Genomic DNA, 24,824 nt, shown 5'->3' with positions numbered 1-24,824 from the left:
CAGCAGACACGAGAAGCTGGAAAAGACAGGGAGCAGTTTCTTCCCTAGAGTCTCTGGAGGGAGTGTGGCCCTGCTGACGCCTTGATTTCAGGCTTCTGGCCCCCAGAACTGTGACAGAATAAATTTCTGTTGTGTTATGCCACCCAGTTTGTGGTAATTTATTATGGCAGCTGCAGGAAACTTGTACACCAGTCTGTGCTCTGTTCAACAAGACAGTTCCACTGATCGTGTGCTTGGCTGTGTAGCGATGTCGTAAGCAGTAAAAGCTTCAAAGCTGCTCTTAATTTCTGTACTTATTGTGAGCCAACAGCAAAGGGGTGGTGGATGGCACTGGTTTGCAGACCACCCTCTGAGTGCCACAGGTCCTGTCTCCCTCCCTGGTTTTGTGGACAAGGAAACTGAGGCCTGGAGAGGAGAAAGTGGGGCTGAGTTTAGAGCACAGGTGCCTCTGCTGCTTAGAATGGACAGATAGGATGTGGCAGGGGGCCCGGGGGCCAGGTGTGGGGCGAGCGGACAGGATTGCTGCCCTTTAGCCTGTCCTGCAGGCCCGCTGGTGTCCCTGTGGCTGTTCTGCACCCTGCAGAGTGAAAGTTGATGCTCCAATGAGCCCCTGGAGCACTGAGCTGCCTAAAAGGCCCAGAAGCCAGGAGATACTTGTGAAGCCTTTGCTGCAGCTAATGAGCCAAGAGTAGCAGGCAAAGCACCCTGTCAAGGGTAAAAGTCACAGCTTGATGTCGACTTAATTTCTAGCTGACTGCTTTAGTCTTTGTGGTTTGGGTCATATTTTCTCTCTGTAGCCCAATTTTAACATTCTACATTTTCAGAGAGGTAATTATCTCTTAGAGAATATGGGATTAGACTACAGTCATCTTGACTCTTAATGCTGCTTGAATAAAGTCCATCCAGCTTAACCTGGCATTCAGACCCCCTGAAGAACCTTCTACTCTCCAGCCCTGCCTCCCAGCCTTCTGTTTCACACACCCTCATCTTTGAACTTCACGAAAACCATGCTCCCTAGTAGAGGGGACTAGAAGGTGTTAGAGTCTTGAAGCCCTACAGTAGGTGAGTTCATGGTTGACCAACTCAAGAACCAATGGAAAAATAGGTCAAGGGGATAGAGGGCATAAATCTTTCAAGATCTCAGGGGAAAAAAAATGTTCACATTTACTGAAGTAGACTCTAAAGGCAGCACAAACAGCTAGTACCAGTCACTAGCATATGAGCTAAGTCATCTGGTCTACCATCCGGCTCAGTTGAGGCACAAGATGACTGTAGCCACATGAGTAAACCAGAAGAAAAACCACCCCGCTGAGCCCAGCACTAATTGCTGACCCACAAACCATGAGTAAATAAAATGTTTATTGTTTAAGACAAAAAAAAGCACAGCACAGTAAATCAAGACTTATCCTTGAGTTATTACATTTCTCTTTTTAGTAATGATAGGCATCGTACAGTTACTCAATTATTCCTTACTTGCTATAGACACTTTCAGAGTCTCCCACCTTTGTATTTCATTGAAATTCTTGTTTTGTTTTGTTATGGATAGTACCCATATTAAGAGCCCCTTTTCCCCAGTATCTGGGTCTCCATCTTAATATTTAATACTGCTGGGATTTTATGAATTATTTGTTGGATCTACTCTCTGGGTTTCCCACATCTCTCTCTTCCTTTCCTCTCAGGTATTATGGGACAGTAGTTCAGAGGCCCAGGTCACTCCCTCTCATGTTTTATTTTTCCCAAGGCTTTGTTTCAGAAGCCTTTCTTTCTTTACCCTCTGCTTGTGTTTGTTTTCTTAGTCCCAACCGTGGATCTCTTATTTTTAAATAAGTAATTTTTGTTTGCAAGGAACAGAAATGCTCTCAAGCCAGCTGTAGTTAGCAGAGGGTCTGTTGCAGGAATCTCAGGAATGCAGGGAGCAGGCTGGAGCAGGAAGGCTCCTCTAGTTCAAGGGCTGTGCAGTCCTGTTCATCTCGCGTGTGTGTGTGTTTGTGTGTGTGTGTGTGTGTGTGTGTTTCTCTGGATCAGGGCTCACCGCTGCCTGCCTAAGTTTGCATGTCTTTATTCTCAAATGAGGAAAGAAGGAAGGGAGGGAGGCAGTATGGCTGCTGGAAACACACCAGTCACTCGGGGGAGGGGGGTGACTGACACGAACGGACTTGGCAGGGGTGTCACAAAAAAGAGGTCTGTGGAGGGTAGTCCCACCAAACCTATTACACCTCTTTTTCTGATTTCTCAACAGGCATAACCCAAAGTCACCTTTCCTGGAAATCAGTTTGCTGAAACTATTGAAACAGCAGTTCTTGAAGAAAAGGTAAATAGAAGTGAATTTGTGTCTACTAAAATTCTCTTAAGAGGGAAACCCATGTTTGGAGGGTTGACCATCCCTGTCGTTCCTTAAACACACCCAGTTCTGTATGTATTATTTTACCTTCCTCTGCCTGGCCAAGTTCCTAGTCATCCCTCAAGGCCTTTATCAAGTGCTGCCTGCTTTTGAACCCCACAATACTCTCTCCTTCTTACTGACACGTATCCCAACGGGCTTTACATTACCATTCGTGCCCCTCCTCTGACCGTTCTCCTGTGGCTGTATGGAATGTAGGCGCTCCTTCTCTGTGACCCCCACCCCATCGTAGCACTTCCACACTTGATTATAGTTGCCTGTTTGCGTGTTTTCCCCAGTTACTTCCTCGAGACATATCTGAATTGTGCCTTGGACATAGTAGATGCTCCATAAACGTTTATTGAATTAACAGTGAATTGGCCTCCATTCTAGACGGTCAGCTCCCATGTGGATTCACTTTGTACCTCCACCACTCCACCCTTGTAGGGCCTGTACTATAAATCCTTCTCAAATCGATTCTGTTCTTTGAGCATTCATCAGAAATTGTTAATCTTCTCTAGATGTCCTTTGTGTTTTGGCTGTTGGTGAAATGAAGCAAAGCTTTTCTATCTAGTTTTTATTTTTCATGGGCAATCTGGGTCCATGTTAAGAGCAGTAATCCAGAAGCGGGAGGGGAAGGGAGGTGACAGGCGGGTCAGGGAACCAGTGACGGTGGGAGCATGTCTCCCCACCCTGCCTCTGCCTCCCTGTGGTTGGTGTTGAATGGGATTTACTCGAGGTGGGGTTTGGTCACGCCCCTCTTGTCTGCTGGATGGCAGACCCCCTCCCCCATCCATCCATCCATCTATCCATCCATCCATCCATCCATCCATCCATCCATCCATCCATCCATCCGTATGATCTTCCGAGCTACCTCAATCAACAGACAGTTGCATCTGAACCCACCTCCCTGCTCCAAACCTTTTTTGCTTTAAATCATTGAGTCAGCAGATTCCTTTTCTCACCTGCTTTTACTGCACCTGCTGAATATCCCGAAGACGTTCCTCACTAATGTAGGAATGTCATGTAATGTTATCTGTTTTGTTGGTCACCATCCTCTTAAGAGGACTTGTCCCAGCCTTTCCTACCTGACAGTAACCAGCAGTTGTCTCTTCCATTTGAGGGGTTCTTCTCCTTTTAGAGGGTGCTTCTACACACAGCACCAGAGTTTCTTCTCCCACCAATTCTAGGAAACAGGCAGGGGCAAACGGTAACTTCCCGTTTCAGTAAACAGGCTCAGAGCAGCTAGGCGTCCTGCGTGAGGCCACGTCGCCAATGCGAATGGCGTCTGGTTTTTCTCTCCCCTGCACCATCTTGCGCATTCCCCTTGGAAGCAGCCGCTGCTGTCACAGAACCCAGGGGCTCTGTCTCACCCACTCCAGTGTTCCTCTCAGTGGGGGGAGCTTTGGCCTGCTGTGGAGAGATGCCGTCTGACCCTGGTGTTTCCCCTACCCACAGCCAGGCCGCTTTCTTGAAAAAGTAGGTCTCTTCCTCCCGAGACCTTCCAATCAGTCTTATAAGTTTTATTTTGGTTGGGGCTTATTTAAATGCAGGAAATTTAATTAGTTTACATGAATGCTGTGCTGTCTTACTCTAGCAATACATAGGAAGACACTAACAGGGGCTAGAGCAGCTTAATCTAGCTGTATCTAATGATTTTCTTTCCTTGCCTTCTCCTTTAAATAATTGCAAATGGTGCCATCAATCAAGGTGGCAGAGCACACTGCTTTATTGCCATGTAGAATTGTTTAGTTAAATGTGATTTTTTAAAAAATGGCTCAACTTTTAATTAGAAAGCAGATTGTCAAATAGATTGGAAAATAGACCCATCATGATAGGAAACCAGGTTCTGGTCCAGAAGGAAGCATGTTAACTTAAGAGCAGGATGTGATTTCAGTGAGTCATTGTTTTCCTAAAATAGGCCGTCTTCTCTGGTCTTTTTTTGAGAGAGAGACCTTCCTGTACATCTGTACCGCCTTAGATTAACATTTTCCTGGGGGAGATTCTACTTGGAATCCCCCGAACAGGGTGGTACACCCAGCAGTGTAAGTGTCAGGGCACAGGGCTAGATACCGAGACCCTTCTACCTGAAACATCGGTGTCAAGAAATCAGCAAACCTGTTGTGTTGCTTGTAATTGAAGAAATTATTAGGCTACATACTTTACTTCCCATTGTGGTGTGATGCAAATCCCATTTTACTGTTAACAGGACTGTTTTCTTAGCCCCAAAGCTGGTATCTGCTTTACTACTGAAGATCATCTTAGAAGCAGCTTGCACATGTCCTGGCCGAGTTTGGCCCCATGAGCTCTCTGTGTGGTGCACCCCACCTTGAGCTGGCACAGTGGTGGACACACGAGCGCCCTGAGAGGAAGGCGGGAAGGGTCACCTGTGAGAACGGCCCCAGGCGTCCATCACTCCACACGGCTCCTCTGTGCTTTGTAGCTCCTTTTATACGTTTGATAGCAGTTAGTGAACTTGGGTAGGTCATGGGCACCTCAGTTTCAACTCTTGCTCTCCTTCTATCACAGCCCCTTTCCAGACCTCCCTTCCCCCTCATTTCATTAAGGTGCACAGCTGTTAATTCACTTTCTCAAGCCAGAAACTGGGGAGTCATCTGTTATCTCTCACCTTTCTCTTCCTCCCAGTCACTAAGTCCTAGTGATGCTTCTAAAGCAGATCTTGAATTCTTCTGCTGCCCTTCCACATCCGTCTCCCAAGTCCAGTGACATCGTCATTTGCCTGAGTCACTGCAAAGGCCTTTGAACGGTTGCCCTGCTTCCACTTTCCCTCCATTCTGCTCACCATGTTGGACCCAGGGGATCTTTAACAATGCTTGTCATATCATTTCACTCCCTTGCTCTAAGCTGTCAGTGACCTCCTCCCACACTGGGATGGATCCCACGTGCCCAACATGGCCCACAGAGGGGACTGTGCGATCTGGGCCCCGGGCCTTGCTGGAGATCCCACAGCATTGATGCCATCATGTTGAAGTAACTTGTGAGATGCTTTGCCCTTTCACTTTTGACTTCCTCGGCAGATCACAGTGACTGATTTTCCAAGTCACGTTCCATGCAGTGGACTTTACACTGGGGAGATCCTGGACGTTTGATTTTACAGTAGGGATTCTGTAGGCTGGGTCTCGACTTCTGAGGCTCCCTCCTGGATGGCAGTGATCTGATTCAGACATGCAAGTCCTTTCATCAATTCCCACGGGTGTGGGACTCAAAATTCCACAGACTCCCAAGTTTAAGGCATGGCTGCAGGCTATCTACCAGTAATCACAGGGATGTCATTAAAAGTTACTGAAAAAAAAAAAAAAAACCAGGGTAATGGTGTGATTTCAAGGATTGAAGGTGATGTGATGGCCACTGTCTCTAACTTACAAGGTGCCTTCCTCCCTCAGAAGAGGCAAAACCCACCTGCATCTAAGGTGGAAGCCCACCAAGGTCAGTCACAGGGTTCTCAACCTCCTAAATATGGTTCAGTGGGTCATCTCCAAAACTACTTCCAATACAAAATAAATGGCAGAGTGCAACTTACTTAAATTTAATGAGAATTTAATACACAATACTATGTATTGTTTGCTAATGCTGAACTTTTCTGTTTTCATGAACTTTCAATAATTCATGAAGTTGTACATAATCTTAAGAATAAATCTCAAGATTAAGGTTATCTTGAATAAATTTCATCTAGATAAAACCACAAAAAAAAAAAAAAAAAGAAATGTGATTGATGTTAAATTACAGTCCATCCTCCACGCGGGTTCTGCACTGGGGGATTCAACCAACCACGGATCGAAAATGTTTGGAAAAAAAAATGCCAGAAAGTTCCGAAAAGCAAAAGTTGAATTTGCCACATACCAGCCTATTCACATAGCATTTACACTGTATTAGGTATTACAAGTAATCTAGAGATGATTTAAAGTATATGGGAGGATGTGCCATAGCTTATATGCAAATACTATGCCATTTTATATAAGGGACTTGGGTACATGGGGGAGGCGGGGTCCTGGAACCCACCCTCTGTGGATCCCGAGGGGCGACTGTACCGCAGGCTGGAGTTTCTGGATGAGTGCCTCGTCCTCCACTAGGAGTCTGGCTGTCTCGCCACGCACGCAGTGGTGTGTTCCAGGCTCCCGTGGAGTGTGGACTTACACAGGCCCTTGGATTTCCCGTAGAATTTGGAAACAGTACTCTTAAGAGTGCACTGTCACCACCATCTTGAATTCGTGACAGTTGTTAATTGCCAGGAATCTAGATGTTTAATTATCAGTCACTGTTAGCTTGGCTTTCTCATTATTAGTTTAGCACCATTTGGTTGGTTGTTTACCTTGAAGAGTGAAGTGGTGCATATTTACACCAGGGATGTTTTCTGGCTAACAAGTTTCCAACAACTGGACTTTAAAACATGTGTGAGATGTAAACGAGTCATCCATACCCCTTTCCTGAAGCAGACGTGCACCTCTCCTGCATTTGCTTCTACAGTGATTCTTCACAGTTAACCACTGCATATGTTTTGCTGGGAAGGCGAAAGTGTGTGGGGCGGGTCCACACTCATCCTTGGGCAGTGTAGAGGGATTTAGAAGTGTCTGTACTATTTAGGGCTTGAGAAAGCAGCAAGGTAAGGCAGGGAAACACAGGTTAGGCTGTTGCAGAAATCCGCATGAACCAGACGAGGGCCTACTGGTAGTGGGGATGGAGCAGGACGATGTGTTGAGAGATGTTTAGGAAGAGGGACTGGTAGGTCTTGGGGGACAATTTGATACAGGGAATGGAGTGGGGTAGGGGAGACATCGAGGAAAACACCCAGACCTCTGGCTTGGGCAACATTAGCAAGCGGAACAGGCTTAGATCGTTCATCAAATACTTACTGAACCCCTGGTTCGGGGAGGTGGACAGAAATGATGAACTCTAAAAAGAAAAGGTGGAACGAAAGAAAGGTTATTTTAAAGGTGCAGAAGTAGGCGAAAGGGCACCTAATTTTGACTAAGGGGATCAGACAGGTTTTCTCAGCAGAGAGAGTGTGTAATGCAGGCCAAGACGAGAAGACCCAGGCATGAGTGCGCGTTGGCTTGTTCTGTACCTTGAGCAGCGGGACAGGAGTAACGGCTGCTTGATGCCACATAGGGGACGGGGCTGTACTCTGCACACGGGGCCTCGGAGGCCCGGCCAAGTTCACACTGTGTGTTATTGGCCCTGAGGCCACCGAAGGCTTGTTAGTTGGAGGACTAAGATGAGACCTCGGTTTAAGTGAACTCGTTCTGTCTGGAGACTGAGGAACGGGGAGGCTGGAAGCAGGAAGATGTGCGGGGTGAGACGGTGAGGGTGGGGAGGACAGACGGGCTCTGAGTATGGGTGCAGCGTTGATTTCATTTGAAGGTGGGGGGTGGGTGGGATCTGGAGTCAGGGCAGGAGGAGAATAATCAGGCCCTGGTGAGGGCGGCGGGGGGAAGCGGAGGTGACTGAGACCAGGGCTGCCTGAGGAAGCAGCCTCACCGTGGTCAGCGGGGTCTCTGTGGCGCCCGCAGATGGGCCACAGGCAGAATCAGCAAGGCTGATTTCGTCTTCAGCGCTCCAAAGCCTCTTGTTCTGTGCCCTTTGCCCAAACCGTCCTCATCCACTGTTCAGGTTCGTAAAACGGCTTAAGGTTCAGCAAACAAGACGGCCTTCAAATTAAAGATCAAATACGTATCACTTCGTTAGCGGCAAACCCCACTTCAGCAGCCCGAGCTCATTGTCTGATGGGGTCCTTCTCCTCCCCCGACCCCAAGCTGACCCTTCGGAGACTCCAGAGAACACCTGACATGCCACTGGGTAAATATTGGAGAGCAGCCCAGTTTACTGCCTGCCTTTGGCAGAGTATTTGGATTTTGGCAGCAGTCAGGGCCTGCAGTGAAGCACAAATGGTGGGCTTTGAGCCTTCGCCAGTGGGTCTGTAGCGCCCTCTTTGGAGTGGTCTTCTCGCTCACCGGCTGACAGCCGCGGGCCCCCGTGACCCTGCATCGCGGTGCTGCAAAGGCACACTCGTTTCAGGCGCCCTCCTGCCCTAGTCCTGCTCGAGGCTTGCTCCCACCTTTTTCTGTGGCCTCTGCTCTCTAATCAGACATGCAGCCCCTTGTAATGCTGTCTGTATTACATCACGTCCCCCGCTCTCTGTCACCTTATGCTGCTTTGTCTTTCTTCGTAGCACTTCACTCCTTGACACACTACATATTTATTTGTCTCTCGTCTGCCTCCTTTTCCTGGAATGTACGTTCCGTCAGAGCCAGAACTTTGTGTTGTTCATTATTCCGTCCCCACTGCCCGGACAGTGCCTAACGCATCGAGGTGAATCAGTAACTGATGAGATGGACCAGTCAGTTCATCCCTCTGTATATGCACAGCAGTTGAGCAGTGCCTGGCATGTGGTAGGTGCCCGCTAAGTGTTTGATGGAATGAATTGGCGAGTGAGTGACTCTGTGTGTGATTGGCTCGTCCCCAACACTTAGGTGCCCAGCAAGTGTCTGTGGAATAAATGAATGGATGTGAGAGCTTGCCCGTCTCTTTCTGAAGCTGGCCCTCTGGGTGGGGTGAGCCCCAGTCTCTGTATTTGAGGAAGGCCCAGGCGTGCAGTCTTGGGCGCATGTAGTTGCGGCTGCTGTTTGCATTTGATGCTTCCGTCAATCCCTCACTCTCTCTCAGTATGTCTGCCATCAGCCAGGCGCTGTAATTACCTTGCTGTAATTTAGCTTAGGGATGAATTTTTCATTTTAAAAATGCCATAAACAACGGGTGCTCGTGATATGTTGGTTGTTAATGAAGTTCATGCCTAAGAGAACATGAGGACGGTGCTCCGCGTCTAGGAGAGAAGGGCTGTGAGCCCGCTTCCGGCCCCAGGAGCGTGAGGAAGGCAGAGGAGTTCTGGCGGACTCGTGGCTCTGCATGGCCCAAGTGTTCCCCAGCGTGTAGGCAGAGCCCTGGGGTGCGTGTGGGTCCTGTTTACCCAAAGGTTTGGGGGAAGTAACATTTAAAGAATATTAAAACAAATATGGTTGGTTGTTGGAGGAGAATGCAACATAGCTTAGTGGTTACAAGCAGGGTTCTGGAACCAGACTGGGTGCGTTTGAATCTGTCCCACCACTTATTTGCTTCGTGGTCCTGGGCGAGTTACATAACCTCTCAAAACCCCATTTCTCGCCTCTAAGATGGGAGCCTGGGACGCAGTGAGAGCCACGGCAGGCTCTTATCACAGTGCCATGCCCGTTACGAGTAAACAGCAAGGGATAATGTTATATATGATTGCTTGACATTTAAAATAAGACACAATTAAAATTTTATTCTTGCAGTGGCTTTGCCCCAGACTTGGCCTCCAGGACTGAATGTCCACTCTCCGTATTTGAGATGGAAGAGTTAGAGAAGCACCGCCTTAAAAAAAAATCCAAAACAGTGCATACAATTGGCTGGTGTGCATGTCTTCATGAATTTCCCCCCAGCCTTGCCTTAGTCTTGAGCTGCCAGAGTTAAGCTGTCGATAACAAAGGGATAAATTAGTGACTCTTGCTTTTAGTACCTGCTGTCTTAAAGTACCTAATTGAATAGCAGATGAAATCGAGAGAACCTGCAGGTTTGGATAAAGAATTGCCATTTAAGGAATGACAACACCTAGAAGAGCTTGTAACTTTTCACGTTCATTACTTCCTTTTATTCTCATAAGAGCCTGTTACTCATCAAGGTAGAAAGACTGTCAGGGTGTTTCTGTGACTTCTCCTGGGAATGGGATTGAAACACTTATCAGCCCTTCCTGCCTTGAGGTCTTCTCCATCCAGTGTTTTTCAGATGCAAGTCACTTTCCATGGGATTAAACTGACATGATTTTCTAATGAAATGAAACAAAGAAAATTTCCGAGTGTGTCGCACATAATAAGCTTACATATCATGGCATAAAACTTTGGTTTTCGTTTGTGCCCTGTGCGCTGCTGTTAATTGTATTTCTTTCTGTGCATCTTAACCATTTCAAAGCCGTTGTTTTGTACCTTCTTAAGGGAATTTCACTTAACTTCGTTTCTGTTCAGTCATCTCCTTTGTCCTGTCCGTGGTTGAGTTTGCTTCAGGTCAACTAGTTAAAACAAATTACTGTGCTTGAAGTTGCTGATCGCTGTGAATTTAACTCTATCTTGTCCGGGTTACATAACGAGATCCATCAAAGGCTTTTTGCCCACCCCTCTTCAGTGGGAGGAGCTGATGGTTGAGCCGCACCTGCAGAGCTTGGTGGAATTGCAAGGCAGGTCCCTGAAAGCCAGTATTTCCTCAAGGCTGGGAGAGCCTCTTCACCGCTGGTTCTTGGAAGAAGCGTGCGGGGACTATTCTGCCCTCCCTCACATGGCCTTCTTTGTTCTCTGAGACCAGCAGGAGAGGCCTGGGAAACGTGACAGTAACTTGAACAGAAAAGGGAGGGACGTGGCTTAGTGGAATGAGCAGAATTGAGGCTCCTGCAGAGTTTTCCGCTCCTGAGCTCTGTGTGTGTTGGGGGTCAGGGAGGTGCACGTGGAGGGAGTGGGGCTCCTTGGACAGGCCACTTAAGCCTGAACAGCGGCAGCGTTTCAGATGCGAGGTCCCGGGCCAGGCGCTTTTCTTTTGCAATCTCATGTAACCCTCACATTGTATTCTTCTCACTGTGTCATAGTGGCCTGACAAAATCCTGTCCTGGTTAAGTCTAACATCCCCCGACTCCATCCCCTGTACCTGCACCTGCGCGTTGGTGCCACCCCCCAACCGCCTCGCTCTAAGATCTGAGGCCTCTGACTGCAGGCTGGTGGTCACCCGTCGTGCTCTAATGCATCCATCCCGCTTGACTGCTGTTTCACAGCTTCTCTCTCTTCAGACTCCAGCATCTCCTCCCCCTTCCTGCCTCCCAAGCTGATGACCTTCTTCCCATTTCACTGAGAACCAGCAATAGCCCGGTGAGAACTTGCACAGACTCCCACAGTCACATTGGGCCCATCCAGGGCCAGCCCAGCTGGTGCTCCAGCTCCCCTGGGTGGCTCGCCAGCACTTCTTTTTCCTTCCTTCTCCTGATCCATGTTCCCCTGTAACACAAACATTCTATAAGTGCCTTAAAAAACAAACAAGTAGAACAAAACTCTTGTCCTCATATCCCCTTCTGATTCTGACCCTATTTTCGTAGTGATGATGATGATGATGTTGATGACGGATGATGATACTTACATAGGAAATACTACGGACCAGGCATTAGTCTCATATATCAATTCCTTAAGGGATTATTATCCCCATTTTCCAGGTGAGAAATGTGAGGCACGGAAAGATTAAGGAACTTGCCCGAGGTCACCGGGCTGATAAATGGCAGGAGTGGGATTGCAGTGCAGACACTCAGCCCCCGAGTCCTACCTTGAGAAGCACTGCTGACTCGTGGTCTCCGTTCTCTAGCCTGCTCCCTGCCTCCCTGGGACCCCCTCAGATCTGGGCCCCCTCCCCACCTCGCCACCCCACCAAAACTCTCCCCTCAGGTCACCGATGACCTACACGTGACCAGGCCTGATGAGCGCCTCCTTCTTCCTGGAACACTGTCTGCACTTGCCTTCCAAGACACCTTACACTTCCAGTTTTCTTCCTTTCATACCTTTTTAGTCTCTTGCTGGTTGCTCTTCAACTCTGCAAGTCCTAAACCTCAGAGCGCACTGGCCCCTCTCTGTCTGCGCTCGCTCCCCAGCCTGGCGGCTTGCATTGCTGACAGCTGCCACGCTCCTGTCTCCAGCCCAGCTCTCTCCCCAAGCACAGCCTCCTGCATCCAGCTGCCTGCTCAGTGTCTCCACTGCGGACAGCTAATCGCGTCTCAAACTTGACCCATCCCATTGTCCCCACACCCCTACGTGGCGCCTCCATTCCTGCACTTCCTTGAGCCATAGAGCCTTTCATTGTTTTATCTTTTCACACTCCAGTTCCAATCTGCTGGTGAATCATGTTGGCTGTCCCCTCAACGTACCCGACCACTTTTCCCCACATCTGCCCCTCCCTGGGACCAAGCCACCATGTACCTCCTGAATAATTCACTCATGTCCTCACCGAGCTCCTGGCCTCAGCCCTTACCCCCTGCAGTCAGTCGTCCAGCAGTGCTTTTCCTTAGCACAAGCAGAGCCCTCCGGTGGCCCCCATCTTGCACAGGTCACTTCCTCACCTCCTTTGAGTCTCTGGTCCGGTGTCACTTTCACATGAAGCCTTCCTTGATTGATTTCTCTAAATTTGCAGCCTCTGTTCTTATTTTCTCTAAAACACGTAGCATCATGTATGAGACACATATTCTGTTCATTTGTTGGTTGCCTGTCTCCCACATTCCCTGTAAACTATCCAGCATGTCTCCCGACATATAGTTGATGCTCAAAAAATATTTAAATGCTAGGTAGTTTTATCCCTGTTTTACAGACAGAGTAATTGAAGGTCTAAGAGGTTAAGTTCCTTGCCCAGGGCCACAGACCCCAGAAGTGCCAGGATGGGGATTAAAACCCAGACGTGAGCTTAATTGCTCCGTCTGCTCTTTTTCTTGTGAAAAAGGACAATAATAGGTAAGACGAAGAGTTACCATGAGGAGGAAATGAATACTGCACAGGAAAGCACTTTGCAGGAACGTCACTTATCCAATTTATTGAGAACCCTAGCTTTTTATGTCTGCGTTATTCAGCAACCCACCCCAAAGTTCTTTTGTGTTCTCGGGTTTTTATTTAGGAGTAGCTGACACTGCCACCGCCAAATGGCATAGTTTCTTCTTCCTTCACCCTCGGTGAGAGAAGTATGTGCACGTGTTTGTGCCTGTCAGCTTCCGCCTGTGGCTCTGATCCTCCCGACGGGCCAGCCGGTCGAGAGCGCCCCGACCTCTGAGGCCGGTCGGCAGCGGGGCGCTGGAGCCCGCGAGCTCTCACTGCTCACGTCTGTGTTCCCGGGAAGGCGCTTGTGTGATCAGCTGGTGCCTAGCGGGTGTCGGGAGTCCCATCCCGCTCAGTTCTCTTGGTGGCCTGCCCACCCCCTGTCCCCGTCTCTGCGGCAGACAGAAGTGAGGTGATCACGGCCCATTACGGCTAAACCCCAGGGACGTACAGTGATGTGAGCACACGCCATGAGCCACAGAGCTGCTGCTCTCGGCGCGCAATTTAGGTTTCCCTGAACTCAGGGCAGCTTCCCTGGGCTCACGGCGTAGAGCATGGAGTGGTGCAGCGCTCCTGATGCTTCATGTTGATAATGACGCAGCCAAGAGAAGAGCTGGTGGAGGTCTGCCCCACAGACACCCTTCTTACGTGTCGTTTATTCGTTTGCGTTCCTGATTTTGCAGTAGGAGAAAAACGCAGCCATTTTCTCAGCGAGCATGTTACACCGCCTTTTCTGGAGACAGGAGAGCTGCAGGGCTGTGGAAAGGTGGACAGCGTGGAGGATGGGCGGGCAGTCTCTGGCCTCCATCCCTGGGAGTGGCCCTCCAGGCGGGCCGCCACCTGGGCCTGGTGTCTGTCCTCGCATCGCCTGTGTGGGGAGGAACGGGTGCAGCCGACACAGTCTGCGGCCACTTAACGTTGTTGCCTGGACGTGCTGGTCTCAGCGGGCGCCCCTGCAGCAGCCTGGGGCATCCTGGGGGCCTTCTTTCTGAGCAGCCTGGCCCACCAGGAGCGTTCAAGCAACCTGCAGTGCGTCTTTAAGCCCAGGACACCTTCTGGGAGTCGGAGCAAGTAAGGAACAGGCTTTATCCGCTGCCACGTGAGACAGGCTCCTGCCCACACACCCTCCCTCCTTGTGTCCTCAGCCTCCAGAGCTCACGGGCAGGAACCCGCCATGGACTCTTGACCCTGTGTCCCGTCACTGCATGGGATGGCCCGGCTACTTGGAGGCAGCTGGGTTGGGTGGGAGGCAGACAGAGCTGGGTCTGAATCCCAGATGCACTCTGACTTACTACCTGGGCCCTTCTCTGAGCTTCAGTTCCCTTGTCTGAAAAATGGGATAAAAGCCGCAGTGCGGTTTGCGTGTTTGTAGAGGGCTTTAGTGCGGTAGCCTGACAGGTAGTGAGCCTTCGGGATGTGATAGCTGCTGTTCTTAATTGTGGGCTGACCTGGAGGCACTGTCACTGTGGGGTCATGCAGAGAGGATGGGTGAGCTTTGGAATTAGGTCTGAGTTCAGATCCTCAGTCCATTCATTTCACTCAATATTTAATGAGTGATTGTTACGGATTTTATACTAGGGTTGAGACTGTGCTGGTTTCCTAATGGTCTTTGATCTTGGGCAAGTCACCATACTTTTCTTTTTTTCTTTTTTCATAAATTTATTTATTTTATTTATTTATTTTTGGCTGCGTTGGGTCTTTGTTGCTGCGCACGGGCTTTCTCTAGTTGCGGCGAGCGGGGCTACCCTTCGTTGTGGTGTGTGGGCTTCTCATTGCGGTGGCTTCTCTTGTTGCGGAGCACGGGCGCTAGGCACTTGGGCTTCAGTAGTTGTGGCACGCAGGCTCAGTAGTTGTGGCTCACGGGCTCTAGAGCGCAGGCTCAGTAGTTGTGGCGCACGAGCTTCATTGCTCCACAGCATGTGGGATCTTTCCGGAGCAGGCATCAAACCTGTGTCGCCCGCATTGGCAGGCGGATTCTTAACCACTACGCCACCAGGGAGGTCCCCATACTTTTCTGAATCTCATCTTTTTCAAGTAAAATGGGAGTGAGAATACCAATCTTGTGTTGAGAATGAAAGGAGCATTTCTAAGTGGTAGCTGGCTGGTTTATTATCTTCTGCTATAACTTTTTCTCCTCTCCTGTAGAATTTTCTGCTGTAACTCTGTGCTTAGTACGTAAGATGACCGCTTGTCCTCCAGCTTTGGTGTTCGATCCAGAGATGCTTGCTGAGCACCTGTTATGTGAGAGGCATCCTGCCAGCCCAGGGCAATATTATTACTAGCAAGACACATTTGCTCCCAGAGGCGTGCTTAGTCCAGTGGGGACATCAGGGGCCCAGCCAGTTAGGCGGCGGCCACTGGTCAGTGCTGCAATAAAGGCGTAAACCGAGTGCCGAGACGGCACTGGGGAGTGAGTGCTGAAGGCCAGGCACAGGGGTGACCAAGGATGGGTGTCTGTACCAGGAGGACGCTGGTGCATGGGGGAGGGCATGCGGCAGAGCTCCTGCACGGGCACCGGCATGGGATGTGAGCGTGTGGGGTGGGCACTCAGGCGTGTTGGTAGCCGTGGGTCATGTGAGGTATGATGAGGCTGGAGAGATCCATTGGGGCGGGGCTGTGAGGGCCCCGGAGTCCTCACCATTGTGAGTCGAGGCCGTGATGTGGGAAGCTTATCAGGGGGCTGAACCTGGTGCTTATTGCACGGGGCAGGCACAGCACTGCCCAGTTAAAGTGCCGTGTGAGCCACTCACGGAATTTAAAGTTTTTGAGTAGCCCACATTAAGACAGTAAAAAAAAAAAAAAAAAAAAAAGGTGAAATTAATTTAATAATACATTTTATCGAACCCAGTATATCCAAAATGTTATCATTTCTTGTAATTAGTATGGAAGATTTTAATGAGACGGTTTATATTCTTTCTTTTGGTACGGAGCCTTCCAACTCTGGTGTGTATTTCACACTACAGCTCAGTTTGGACCACAGCCACGTTTCCAGTGCTAGTAGCCATATGTGACGAGTGGCTGCCATCCTGGGCAGTGCAGCATTAGCCTGCCTGGGATACGGGAGCTGGGGGTGGTCTCTGTGATCCTGAACCTTCCCTCAATTGCCCAAGCCAACCTTCTTCTCCCATCAAGCCTCTGGGAAGACCTGCCCAGCAGCAGACTGGTAACTGGTGGTTTTCAGCAGGGAAGAGAAAGAAACTGGGGGGTTCCATCATCCAGGGGTTATATGGTTCAAAACCAAAAAAAGGGCAGCGTTCCCTGGTACCTCCCTCCGTACGTGCATCTGCACTGGAAAAAGCTCCCTGGAAAGGGAGTTACTCTGTACCATTTACTGAGCATCTGGTTTGGCCTGTTAATCAATACTTCAGATAATACTTCAGTCTTTCTCCTCCAATGACTCTACAAAGCAGGTTTTCTTATCCCACTTTACAGAGGAGGAAAGTCAGGGCATGAGAGATTAAGTACATTGCCCAGGGTTGTATAACTAGACATGGCAGAGCTGAGGCTCAAACCTGGTTTCAAACCCACGTTCTTACCTCTGCTCCTGGCTGTTTCCCTAATAGGTTCTAAGGCTGTCATGTATGATTTCTAAGTAGGAAGAAATACACATAAGGATTTTAATAAGCGTGTGTGTGCACAATATATGTATATATATATATAGAAAAAAGACTGGGAAGCTCAGCCAAAAAATCATAAAATGATTCTATCTGAAAGGATGTGTTTCCCCTTCCTCTCTGCCCCCTTCCCGTCTGCCCACGCACACCGGGGACCGGTTGGAACATTCCAGTGCTGACCAGTTGCCATGGGCTTGTTGGTGGGGGAGGGGCATTGGTGGAACTCAAGTGTCTGTGAAGTTTCCGTTCCCTTGGTTAGGGGAGCTAGAGGCCGGGGGGTGGCCAGGTGGCAGTCATGGTCGGGTTGTAAAGCTGGAACTCGGCTAGTGGCTCCTCTATCCTGCCTGGGCTGCTTGCTGGGAAAGAGCCAGACTGCACCTGACGAGCTTCATCTCTGATTTCCTCTCTGCAAGGGGCTGGTGAGCAATGACGTGGCCCCAAAGTGGGTAAAGGGCCGGGAAGGTGCGTGGGGAAGGCACCGGAGGATGGTTAGACTATTCAGGCTTCGGGGTCAGGCTGATGTGGGTTTGACTTTTGACTCTGCCACCCCTAATTTTGTGACAGTGGCAAGGCTTTGGACTCCTCATTTGTAAAACTGGAGTAATCATTTTAGCCAGGGCTCCTTCGTTGGAAGGTACAGAGACCCACTGGGGCCAGCTCAAGTTCAAAGAGATGTCTATCCTAAGATTCAGAAACAGGTCAGCATAACTCAGCTCAGGAGGCTGTATAGAGCTGGGCCTCGCAGGGGCTGTGCTGGAAACATAAGAGCAGAGTCCCCAGTCTCCAGCTCTCAGAGTGCTCCCCTGGTCTCCCGTCTCCTCTCCCCAGCTTGGCTTCCTCTGTTGTCTTCCGCACATGGCGTCAGATGGCTTCCCCGGTGCCCCCATCTGCAGGATTTTCCAGCTTGTGTGCCTTCATGTTTCTCAGTTTAGGTTTCTGAAATAGAGGCTGATTGGCGCACTCCACTGAAGTTCCTCTTGTCAGTTCTCCAAGTCGCCAGATCCAATGGCTGCTGCTTTATCTTCACTTTGTCTCGGTGGCGTTCTGAAGCAGCGCTCTTCTTGACTCTTGGTCCCTGGGACCCCACACTTCTCTTGTTCACTTGCCTCTTCTCCACAGGCTTCTTTGCTTGCCCTTCCCCTCCTGTTCTCTGACTGTCAGATGCTCAGGGCTCGGGCCTGGCCCTCTTCTCCATCTACCTTGTCCTTGGTGAGCTCACCTCATCAGTGGCTGATGACTTCCAAATATAGATCTTCAGCTCAGACCGAGCTCTTGACTCATGTCCTCAACCGCCTCCTTGATATTTCCATGGTGATGTCTAATAGGCATCCTCACACATGGATAGATGTGAACAGAGCCCTTAATGTCCTTTCTCAAATCCATCCCCCCTTCCTGCCATTCTCTCTCACCTCATAAGGCCAGATCACCATCCAGCCAGATGCTCAAGCTCCAAACCTTAGGTCCACCCGTTATTCTCTTTCCCTCATGTGCCATGTCTAATATGTCATTAGGTACCCCCCAAATAAAAGCCCACTCCATCCTCCTCTCCATCACCACTGGCCCTCCCCACCAAGTCTGAGCCACCCCTGGCCCTCCCTGCCCTGCTCTAAGGGCCTCCCTTTTCATTCCCCTGGACCCCAGTCTCCACAGACCGGCCAGAGGAGCTTTTTTAAACTTGCACCTCCCCGTGTGAAGCCCTTCAGTGCCTCGTGCTGCTTTCGGAGTGAATCCCGGCTCCTCACCATGACCCGCCAGCCTGTGGATGGCCTGGCCTCTGTGCCCTCTGCGGTTCCCCTCCTGCCACCCTTCTGGTTCCTTCCGCTCCCTCTGCCTGCGGCTCTTCCCCAGCCTTTGTCCTGCTGGGCCCTTTTCCCTCCCCTCAGTTGTCGTCTCAGCGGTGTTTTCCCTCCCTCCTCACCACTCTCTCTTCAGCCCCAGGGAGAGTGCCGGGCTGTGGTTTGAGGCCCACAGCACAGGTGGGTGGGATCAGGGAGGCCACCCACTGGAGCCTGACCGAGACCCCAGACTTCAGGCTGGCGTGTTCGTCCTTTAAATCCTGACCAGACCTGCACTGTCCCCAGTGACGAGGCCTTTTTTTAAGCCTTGGAGAGCTTCTGAATGCATCTCACAAATGTCAAGAGCTGGTCGTCACGGGGGCTGGTGCCTATGAATGTCCACCACACCTCTGTGGGAGGATGCAGGCAGCAGCCGAAGGAGCGGGGCTGGGGCGCTTGTTAACTCTGGGCCTCTGGTGCTGCCTGCCTGCGGCCAGTCCTCTGGGGGGGCCCTGTGAGGTGTCCTGTGGCAGAATCCAGTGAGGGTCCTGTGGGAGAATCCTGTGAGGTGTCCTGAGGGAGAATCCAGTGAGGTTCCTATGGGAGAATCCTGTGAGGGGCCCTGCGAGGTGTCCTGTGGGAGAATCCAGTGAGGGTCCTGTGGGAGAATCTTGTGATGGGCCCTGCGAGGGGTCCTGTGGGAGAATCCTGCGAGGTGTCCTGTGGGAGAATCTTGTGATGGGCCCTGTGAGGGGTCCTGTGGGAGAATCTTGTGATGGGCCCTGTGAGGGGTCCTGTGGGAGGATCCTGTGAGGGGTCCTGTGAAGGGTCCTGTGTGAGAATCCTGTGAGGTGTCCTGTGGGAGAATCTTGTGATGGGCCCTGTGAGGGGTCCTGTGGGAGAATCTTGTGATGGGCCCTGAGAGGGGTCCTGTGGGAGAATCTTGTGAGGTGCCCTGCGAGGGGTCCTGTGGGAGAATCTTGTGATGGGCCCTGTGAGGGGTCCTGTGGGAGAATCTTGTGATGGGCCCTGTGAGGGGTCCTGTGGGAGGATCCTGTGAGGGGTCCTGTGGGAGAATCCTGTGAGGGGTCCTGCGAAGGGTCCTGTGTGAGAATCCTGTGAGGTGTCCTGTGGGAGAATCTTGTGATGGGCCCTGCGAGGGGTCCTGTGGGAGAATCCTGTGAGGTGCCCTGCGAGGGGTCCTGTGGGAGAATCTTGTGATGGGCCCTGTGAGGAGTCTTGTGGGAGAATCTTGTGATGGGCCCTGTGAGGGGTCCTGTGGGAGGATCCTGTGAGGGGTCCTGTGGGAGAATCCTGTGAGGGGTCCTGCGAAGGGTCCTGTGTGAGAATCCTGTGAGGGGTCCTGTGGGAGAATCTTGTGATGGGCCCTGCGAGGGGTCCTGTGGGAGAATCCTGTGAGGTGCCCTGCGAGGGGTCCTGTGGGAGAATCCTGTGAGGGGTCCTGTGGGAGGATCCTGTGAGGTGTCCTGTGGGAGGATCTTGTGATGGGCCCTGTGAGGGGTCCTGTGGGGGGCTGGGTGACGGGCCACAGTGGGATCCTCCTCTTTTCACAGGCCATTAGGTCCACAGGGAAATGGCTGCAAATCAGAGTGCTGCCAATGGCCTGTCTCTTTTCAGACAACTTCGTGAAGCTGTGTCAGGGAGAGAACAGACCATGGCTCATAGCTTTGGACAAGGCATGCCATCCACTGCTCTGTTAGCTACTATTCACAGACCAGCTGACCGTGCACAAGACGTTCTTCCTCTTGCCCCTTGGTCTCCTCATCTCTGAGGGGGGGGTCACAAGCCTGCCCGTCTCCCCGCAGGCTGTTTGTTGGGTGGGCTTCAGGAGCGTCAGCTAACGTGGATCCGGTGCCTCCTCCGTGCCAGGTGCCGTGTTACCCGGATTCTTGTCTCAGCCTCACCGCGGTCCTGCGGGCGGGGCACTGCCATTAGACCGCCTCCCCGGGGGCGGCTGAGGCTGGTGAACTCCGTGAGCTCTGACCAGGGCCCCGCAGCGGGCAAGCGGTGGGGAGGGAGGAAGCGGCTGCCAGGTGTGGGCGGGCCGAGCGCCGCGAGGAGTGTTTTCTTTTCAAATCCTCAGTCACTCCTTCTGAGAGAAGTTGTCCTCATTGTTCAGATGATGACACTGAGGCCTCCTGAAGCCCAAAGCCGTTCAGCCAGTAAGTTGCATGTCCTTAGTTTGAACCCAGGTCTGCCTGCAAGTTCTCTGAAAGATTTGAAAAGGAGAATTTTTTTTTTTAATTTACTTATTTATTTGTTTATTTTTGGCTGTGTTGGGTCTTCGTTTCTGTGCGAGGGCTTTCTCTAGTTGCGGCAAGCGGGGGCCACTCCTCATCGCGGTGCGCGGGCCTCTCACTGTCGCGGCCTCTCTTGTTGCGGAGCACAGGCTCCAGACGCGCAGGCTCAGTAGTTGTGGCTCACGGGCCCAGTTGCTCCGCGGCATGTGGGGTCCTCCCAGACCAGGGCTCGAACCCATGTCCCCTGCATCGGCAGGCAGATTCTCAACCACTGCGCCACCAGGGAAGCCCATGAAAAGGAGAATTTTTAAAGCCGGGGGTTCCTACACCTGTCAGGTCTTAAGGAAGTTAAGAGTGGCTGTTTTCAAAAGCCTGATGGAAGGCGTAAATTTGCCTAAATGGGGCTCTCCAGAACTTTAATATTTGCTTTTGGCTGGCATCATGTCATTCCAGTGCAATAATTTCAGCCCTCTTGTACCAGGAGGAACTCCGCCTGATTATGGATAATAGGAAGAAAATTCTGGGGTCCAGTCGGGGATGAGAGGAGTGGTGAGGTTAGGATCCCTCTACCAACAGGGAGAGTCACACAAGACTTTTCCCGTCTCGGAACCCACATTCCACGTCCTGCCTGCCACTTGACACGTTCACTTAGGTGTAAATGTCATCTTCCTCATCAGGGTGGTGACAGGCCACCCACTGTCCTGGGGCAAAACTGGGAACACAGTATCGTGATACAAAAGTCTCTTTGTTAGAGGAATATTGGGGTACACTGCTCCTCTGCCTCAGAGAGTGCCTCTCTACCAGTCCCCCAGGATGTTATGAAGGGCATTTGTCTTTTTTATTTCCCTGCCCAGTATCCAGCCCCCCACTCCTTCACTGTGTTTAGAAACACTCCCCCTGCTTATAGAGGTTGGAAGGGTAGGCTGCGGGTATATTGGGTCTCAGCTTGGCTGGTCACATGCACCTGGTGACACAGAGAAGCCAGGGCCCTGGAGAATTCATCCTGAAGGCAGTGACAGCAGCTCCGTCTGGTTTCCAGGGGCAGTAGTGGTGGCCTCAGTGCTCCCTGCTCCAGCGGCAGTGTCCAGGTGATGATACAGCCTGAGGCCTCCTCCAGGCTCGTGGTGTGAGTGGGGCTCAGGTGATGGCTGCACAGCTCCTTGTCCTGCTTATTTCCTGAGCCAGGTCCTCTTTTCTGGGGATCCTGTGAGGTGCCAAAGGCCTCTGCGTTAACTCCATCTCACCTTGAATCAGCCAAAGTCTGTTACTGTTGTGTAAAGCTCAGAATCGGACTCGTATGGAGCTGTTGCTCTGTAGTTACCCACGGCCTTTGATTCATTCCCCAGGCCCCTGACAGCACCACTTCACCACCTGAGCACCTCCACGGGGCACAGAATTTACAAGATCCTAGGCTGAGTGGGTGGCTGGACCGAAGGCTCAGCTGGTCTCTCTTTATCATCTGTCTGACCCAGCTCTCCACTCTGCTTGCAACCCAGGGCGCACCCCTAGACCGTGGGCTCTGCGAGCACAGCCCCGAGTGTTCCACCTCTTCCTCAGCTCCTCCCGCAGAGCCTGGCACATAGGAGGTGCTCAGGAAGGTTTGGGTGGATGGGTAGAGGATCAAATGGAGATCAGAGAAGTCGGTGCCTCCGGGCTCTCTTCGGCCCCAGTGAGGCTGCCGCGGCCTGCTATCAGGCCCTGGGCTCGGGCAGGAAGGGAGCCACGGTCCTGGGATCTGCAGGCTGCCGGTGGTTCAGTGCTGGAGGTTGGCTGGGGAGATGGTGGGATTTAGAACAATGAAGTAAATAGGTGGGGCCTTGGAAGGGAGAAGGGTGCCCCCCTTTCCGCTGAGTGCAGGCGGCATAGTTAGTGCTTCCCAGTCCCTTCGTGTCATGAAAGCAGTCTTGTTCATCTGGTGCCCGGCGCCTGGCCAGCTGCCCCTGGAGCTGAGAGGCCCTGTCTCAGTGTGCTGGTTACCAGTGCACAGCACACCTGCAGAAGCGCTGACGGTGACAGAGCCCCAGGAACATCCTGCTTATCCCCACCACCCACCACTCAGAGGGGCTACAAGTCCTCTTCTGTCCTTAATCCTTGGGCTGCTAAGTTGCAGATACTCTTCCTGCTTTAGCGTTTGCCTTTGACTTTGCGAGTCCTTTTCCTTTCACTCCGTTCATTCTTTTTTTTTTAATAGCTACTTTATTTATTTATTTATTTATTTATTTTTAGCTGTGTTGGGTCTTCGTTTCTGTGCGAGGGCTTTCTCCAGTTGCGGCGAGCGGGGGCCGCTCTTCATCGCAGTGCGCGGGCCTCTCACTATCACGGCCCCTCCCGTTGCGGGGCACAGGCTCCAGATGCGCAGGCTCAGCAGTTGTGGGTCACGGGCCTAGTTGCTCCGCGGCATGTGGGATCTTCCCAGACACAGGGCTCGAACCCGTGTCCCCTGCATTGGCAGGCAGATTCTCAACCACTGCGCCACCAGGGAAGCCCCACTCCGTTCATTCTTTGTTTTTTTTTTTTTTTTTCCGTTCATTCTTGATCATGGTTCTCTCTACAGGAGATTCTGCACCTTGACCAGAGGAGCGTGACCCTTCCTTCATTCAAATCCCTCTCCGGACGGACCCTCCCAGCATCCCCTAGGAAAGATGCGGCAGCTCAAGGGGAAGCCCAAGAAGGAGACGTCCAAGGATAAGAAGGAGCGGAAGCAGGCCATGCAGGAGGCCCGGCAGCAGATCACCACGGTGGTGCTGCCCACGCTGGCTGTGGTCGTGCTGCTGATCGTGGTGTTCGTGTACGTGGCCACGCGCCCCGCCATCACCGAGTGAGGGACCTCCCCCCCCCAGAGAGGAGGCGCGGGAGGGGAGAGCAGAAGAAGAATGGCTTTCATCCGCAGAGATCTTCCTGATGCTGAGCTCTGAGCCAGAGTACCCTGTCTTCTCTGGTCTGTGACTTGATTAAAGTTTCTCCACTTTTCTTGGAAGGGAATAGGGAACGCTTTATCAGTGAATGTGCCATACACCTTATGGTCCACTTCATGTGCCTTTCAGACTTCAAAGCCTGTGTGTGTGTGTGTGTGTGTGTGTGTGTGTTTTTCTCGCCTACAATCGATATGTAGCTCCACCTGGTGAGAGGAGGCATCTCTGGGTCGTGGATCAGTTGGAATCAGTGCTCACCCCATCCCCTTTGCTTTGAGCATGACTCTTTCCTACACGTGTTCATGATTTCCAAAGGGACTGTATTTCTTCTCTGTGCTTCATGTGATTTGAAATATGCCGACTCAAAAGTGAAATATTTATTTTTTGAATAAAGGAGATAATAGCCTTAAACCGGATGTTTATCTTGTTTTGCCAGGAGGTGGCCTTGCTCTCCCGGGAGCCCAGGAAGGTGCTGTCTGTGCGGGCCCCCTGGCCGGGAAGTATGTCCCCTTCGCCTCCAGTCCTCTGGGCTTTCTCCATCTCCCCCTTCACTCCCTGCTGTGAATCACTTCCGGTAAAATTGTGGTTTTTTGACTGGCTCATTTTAAGATTGAGAGACTCTTGAGAGGGCCAGAAAGGATGCATAAATTGGTCTGTTCCAGCAAAAATAAGAGTTCTAATTGGAATGAGACCACAACTGCTTTTGACACCAGTTAGCAAACAGCAACACAGACGTGGTCCTGGAGGTAAAGGTCAGGCTTGGTTCTGTTCCTGCAGAAAGGGTACAAATTGTCAACAGTCCAGCTGAGTTTTGGATGCAAATTGGCTGTGCTGGAAGGGTTGCTTCGTTGTATTTTAGGGCATCGTTAGCCGTCCTGGTGCCTGGTGGAGTGGACCCTTTTTGGAAGTCAGATTCATGGTAACTGCTCTGAGGGTGTCTGTTCCTCTGTCACTGCTGATTAGGGGGAGATTTGTAGGGAGACAAGTGCTTGTCTAATCTCGGTGGCTGCATGACTCGCTCGCTGATTGCACAGGCGTGTTCTGGGGGCGTGGAGCGTGCTAGAGTGAGTCTCTAAGAAGACGAAGCAGCTGCTGGAAGGAAGGGCTCCAGCGGAAGCTCGGATGCTGGGCTGGGCAGGGCCGACGGAGCTCTGCGGGCCTGCGAGGGAGACCCCGTGCTGCCTCAAGCTCACTCCAGTGCCTGTGGCCCTGGAAGGAGATTGGCTAAAACATTTATCAAACGCAGAG

General features: G+C 51.3%; 1 protein-coding gene across 1 annotated transcript in view; it reads left to right on the top strand.

Annotated features, from left to right (window-relative positions):
- SMCO4 (single-pass membrane protein with coiled-coil domains 4) overlaps positions 1 to 23,987 on the top strand; it is a 71,536-nt gene extending 47,549 nt beyond the window's left edge. The window contains exons 2-3 of the mRNA XM_082340543.1: positions 2,240 to 2,311; positions 23,219 to 23,987. Coding sequence (XP_082196669.1) covers positions 23,307 to 23,486 — 180 coding nt within the window. The 5' untranslated portion in view covers positions 2,240 to 2,311; positions 23,219 to 23,306 and the 3' untranslated portion in view covers positions 23,487 to 23,987. The remainder of the gene's footprint in view (positions 1 to 2,239; positions 2,312 to 23,218) is intronic.
- The last annotated feature ends 837 nt before the right edge of the window (positions 23,988 to 24,824 follow it).

Source organism: Balaenoptera borealis (assembly GCF_965194805.1).
Source record: "Balaenoptera borealis genome assembly, chromosome: 11".
Lineage (NCBI taxonomy): Eukaryota > Metazoa > Chordata > Mammalia > Artiodactyla > Balaenopteridae > Balaenoptera > Balaenoptera borealis.
The sequence above is the reverse complement of the archived record's forward strand: the minus strand, read 5'-3'. Positions and strand labels throughout refer to the sequence as shown.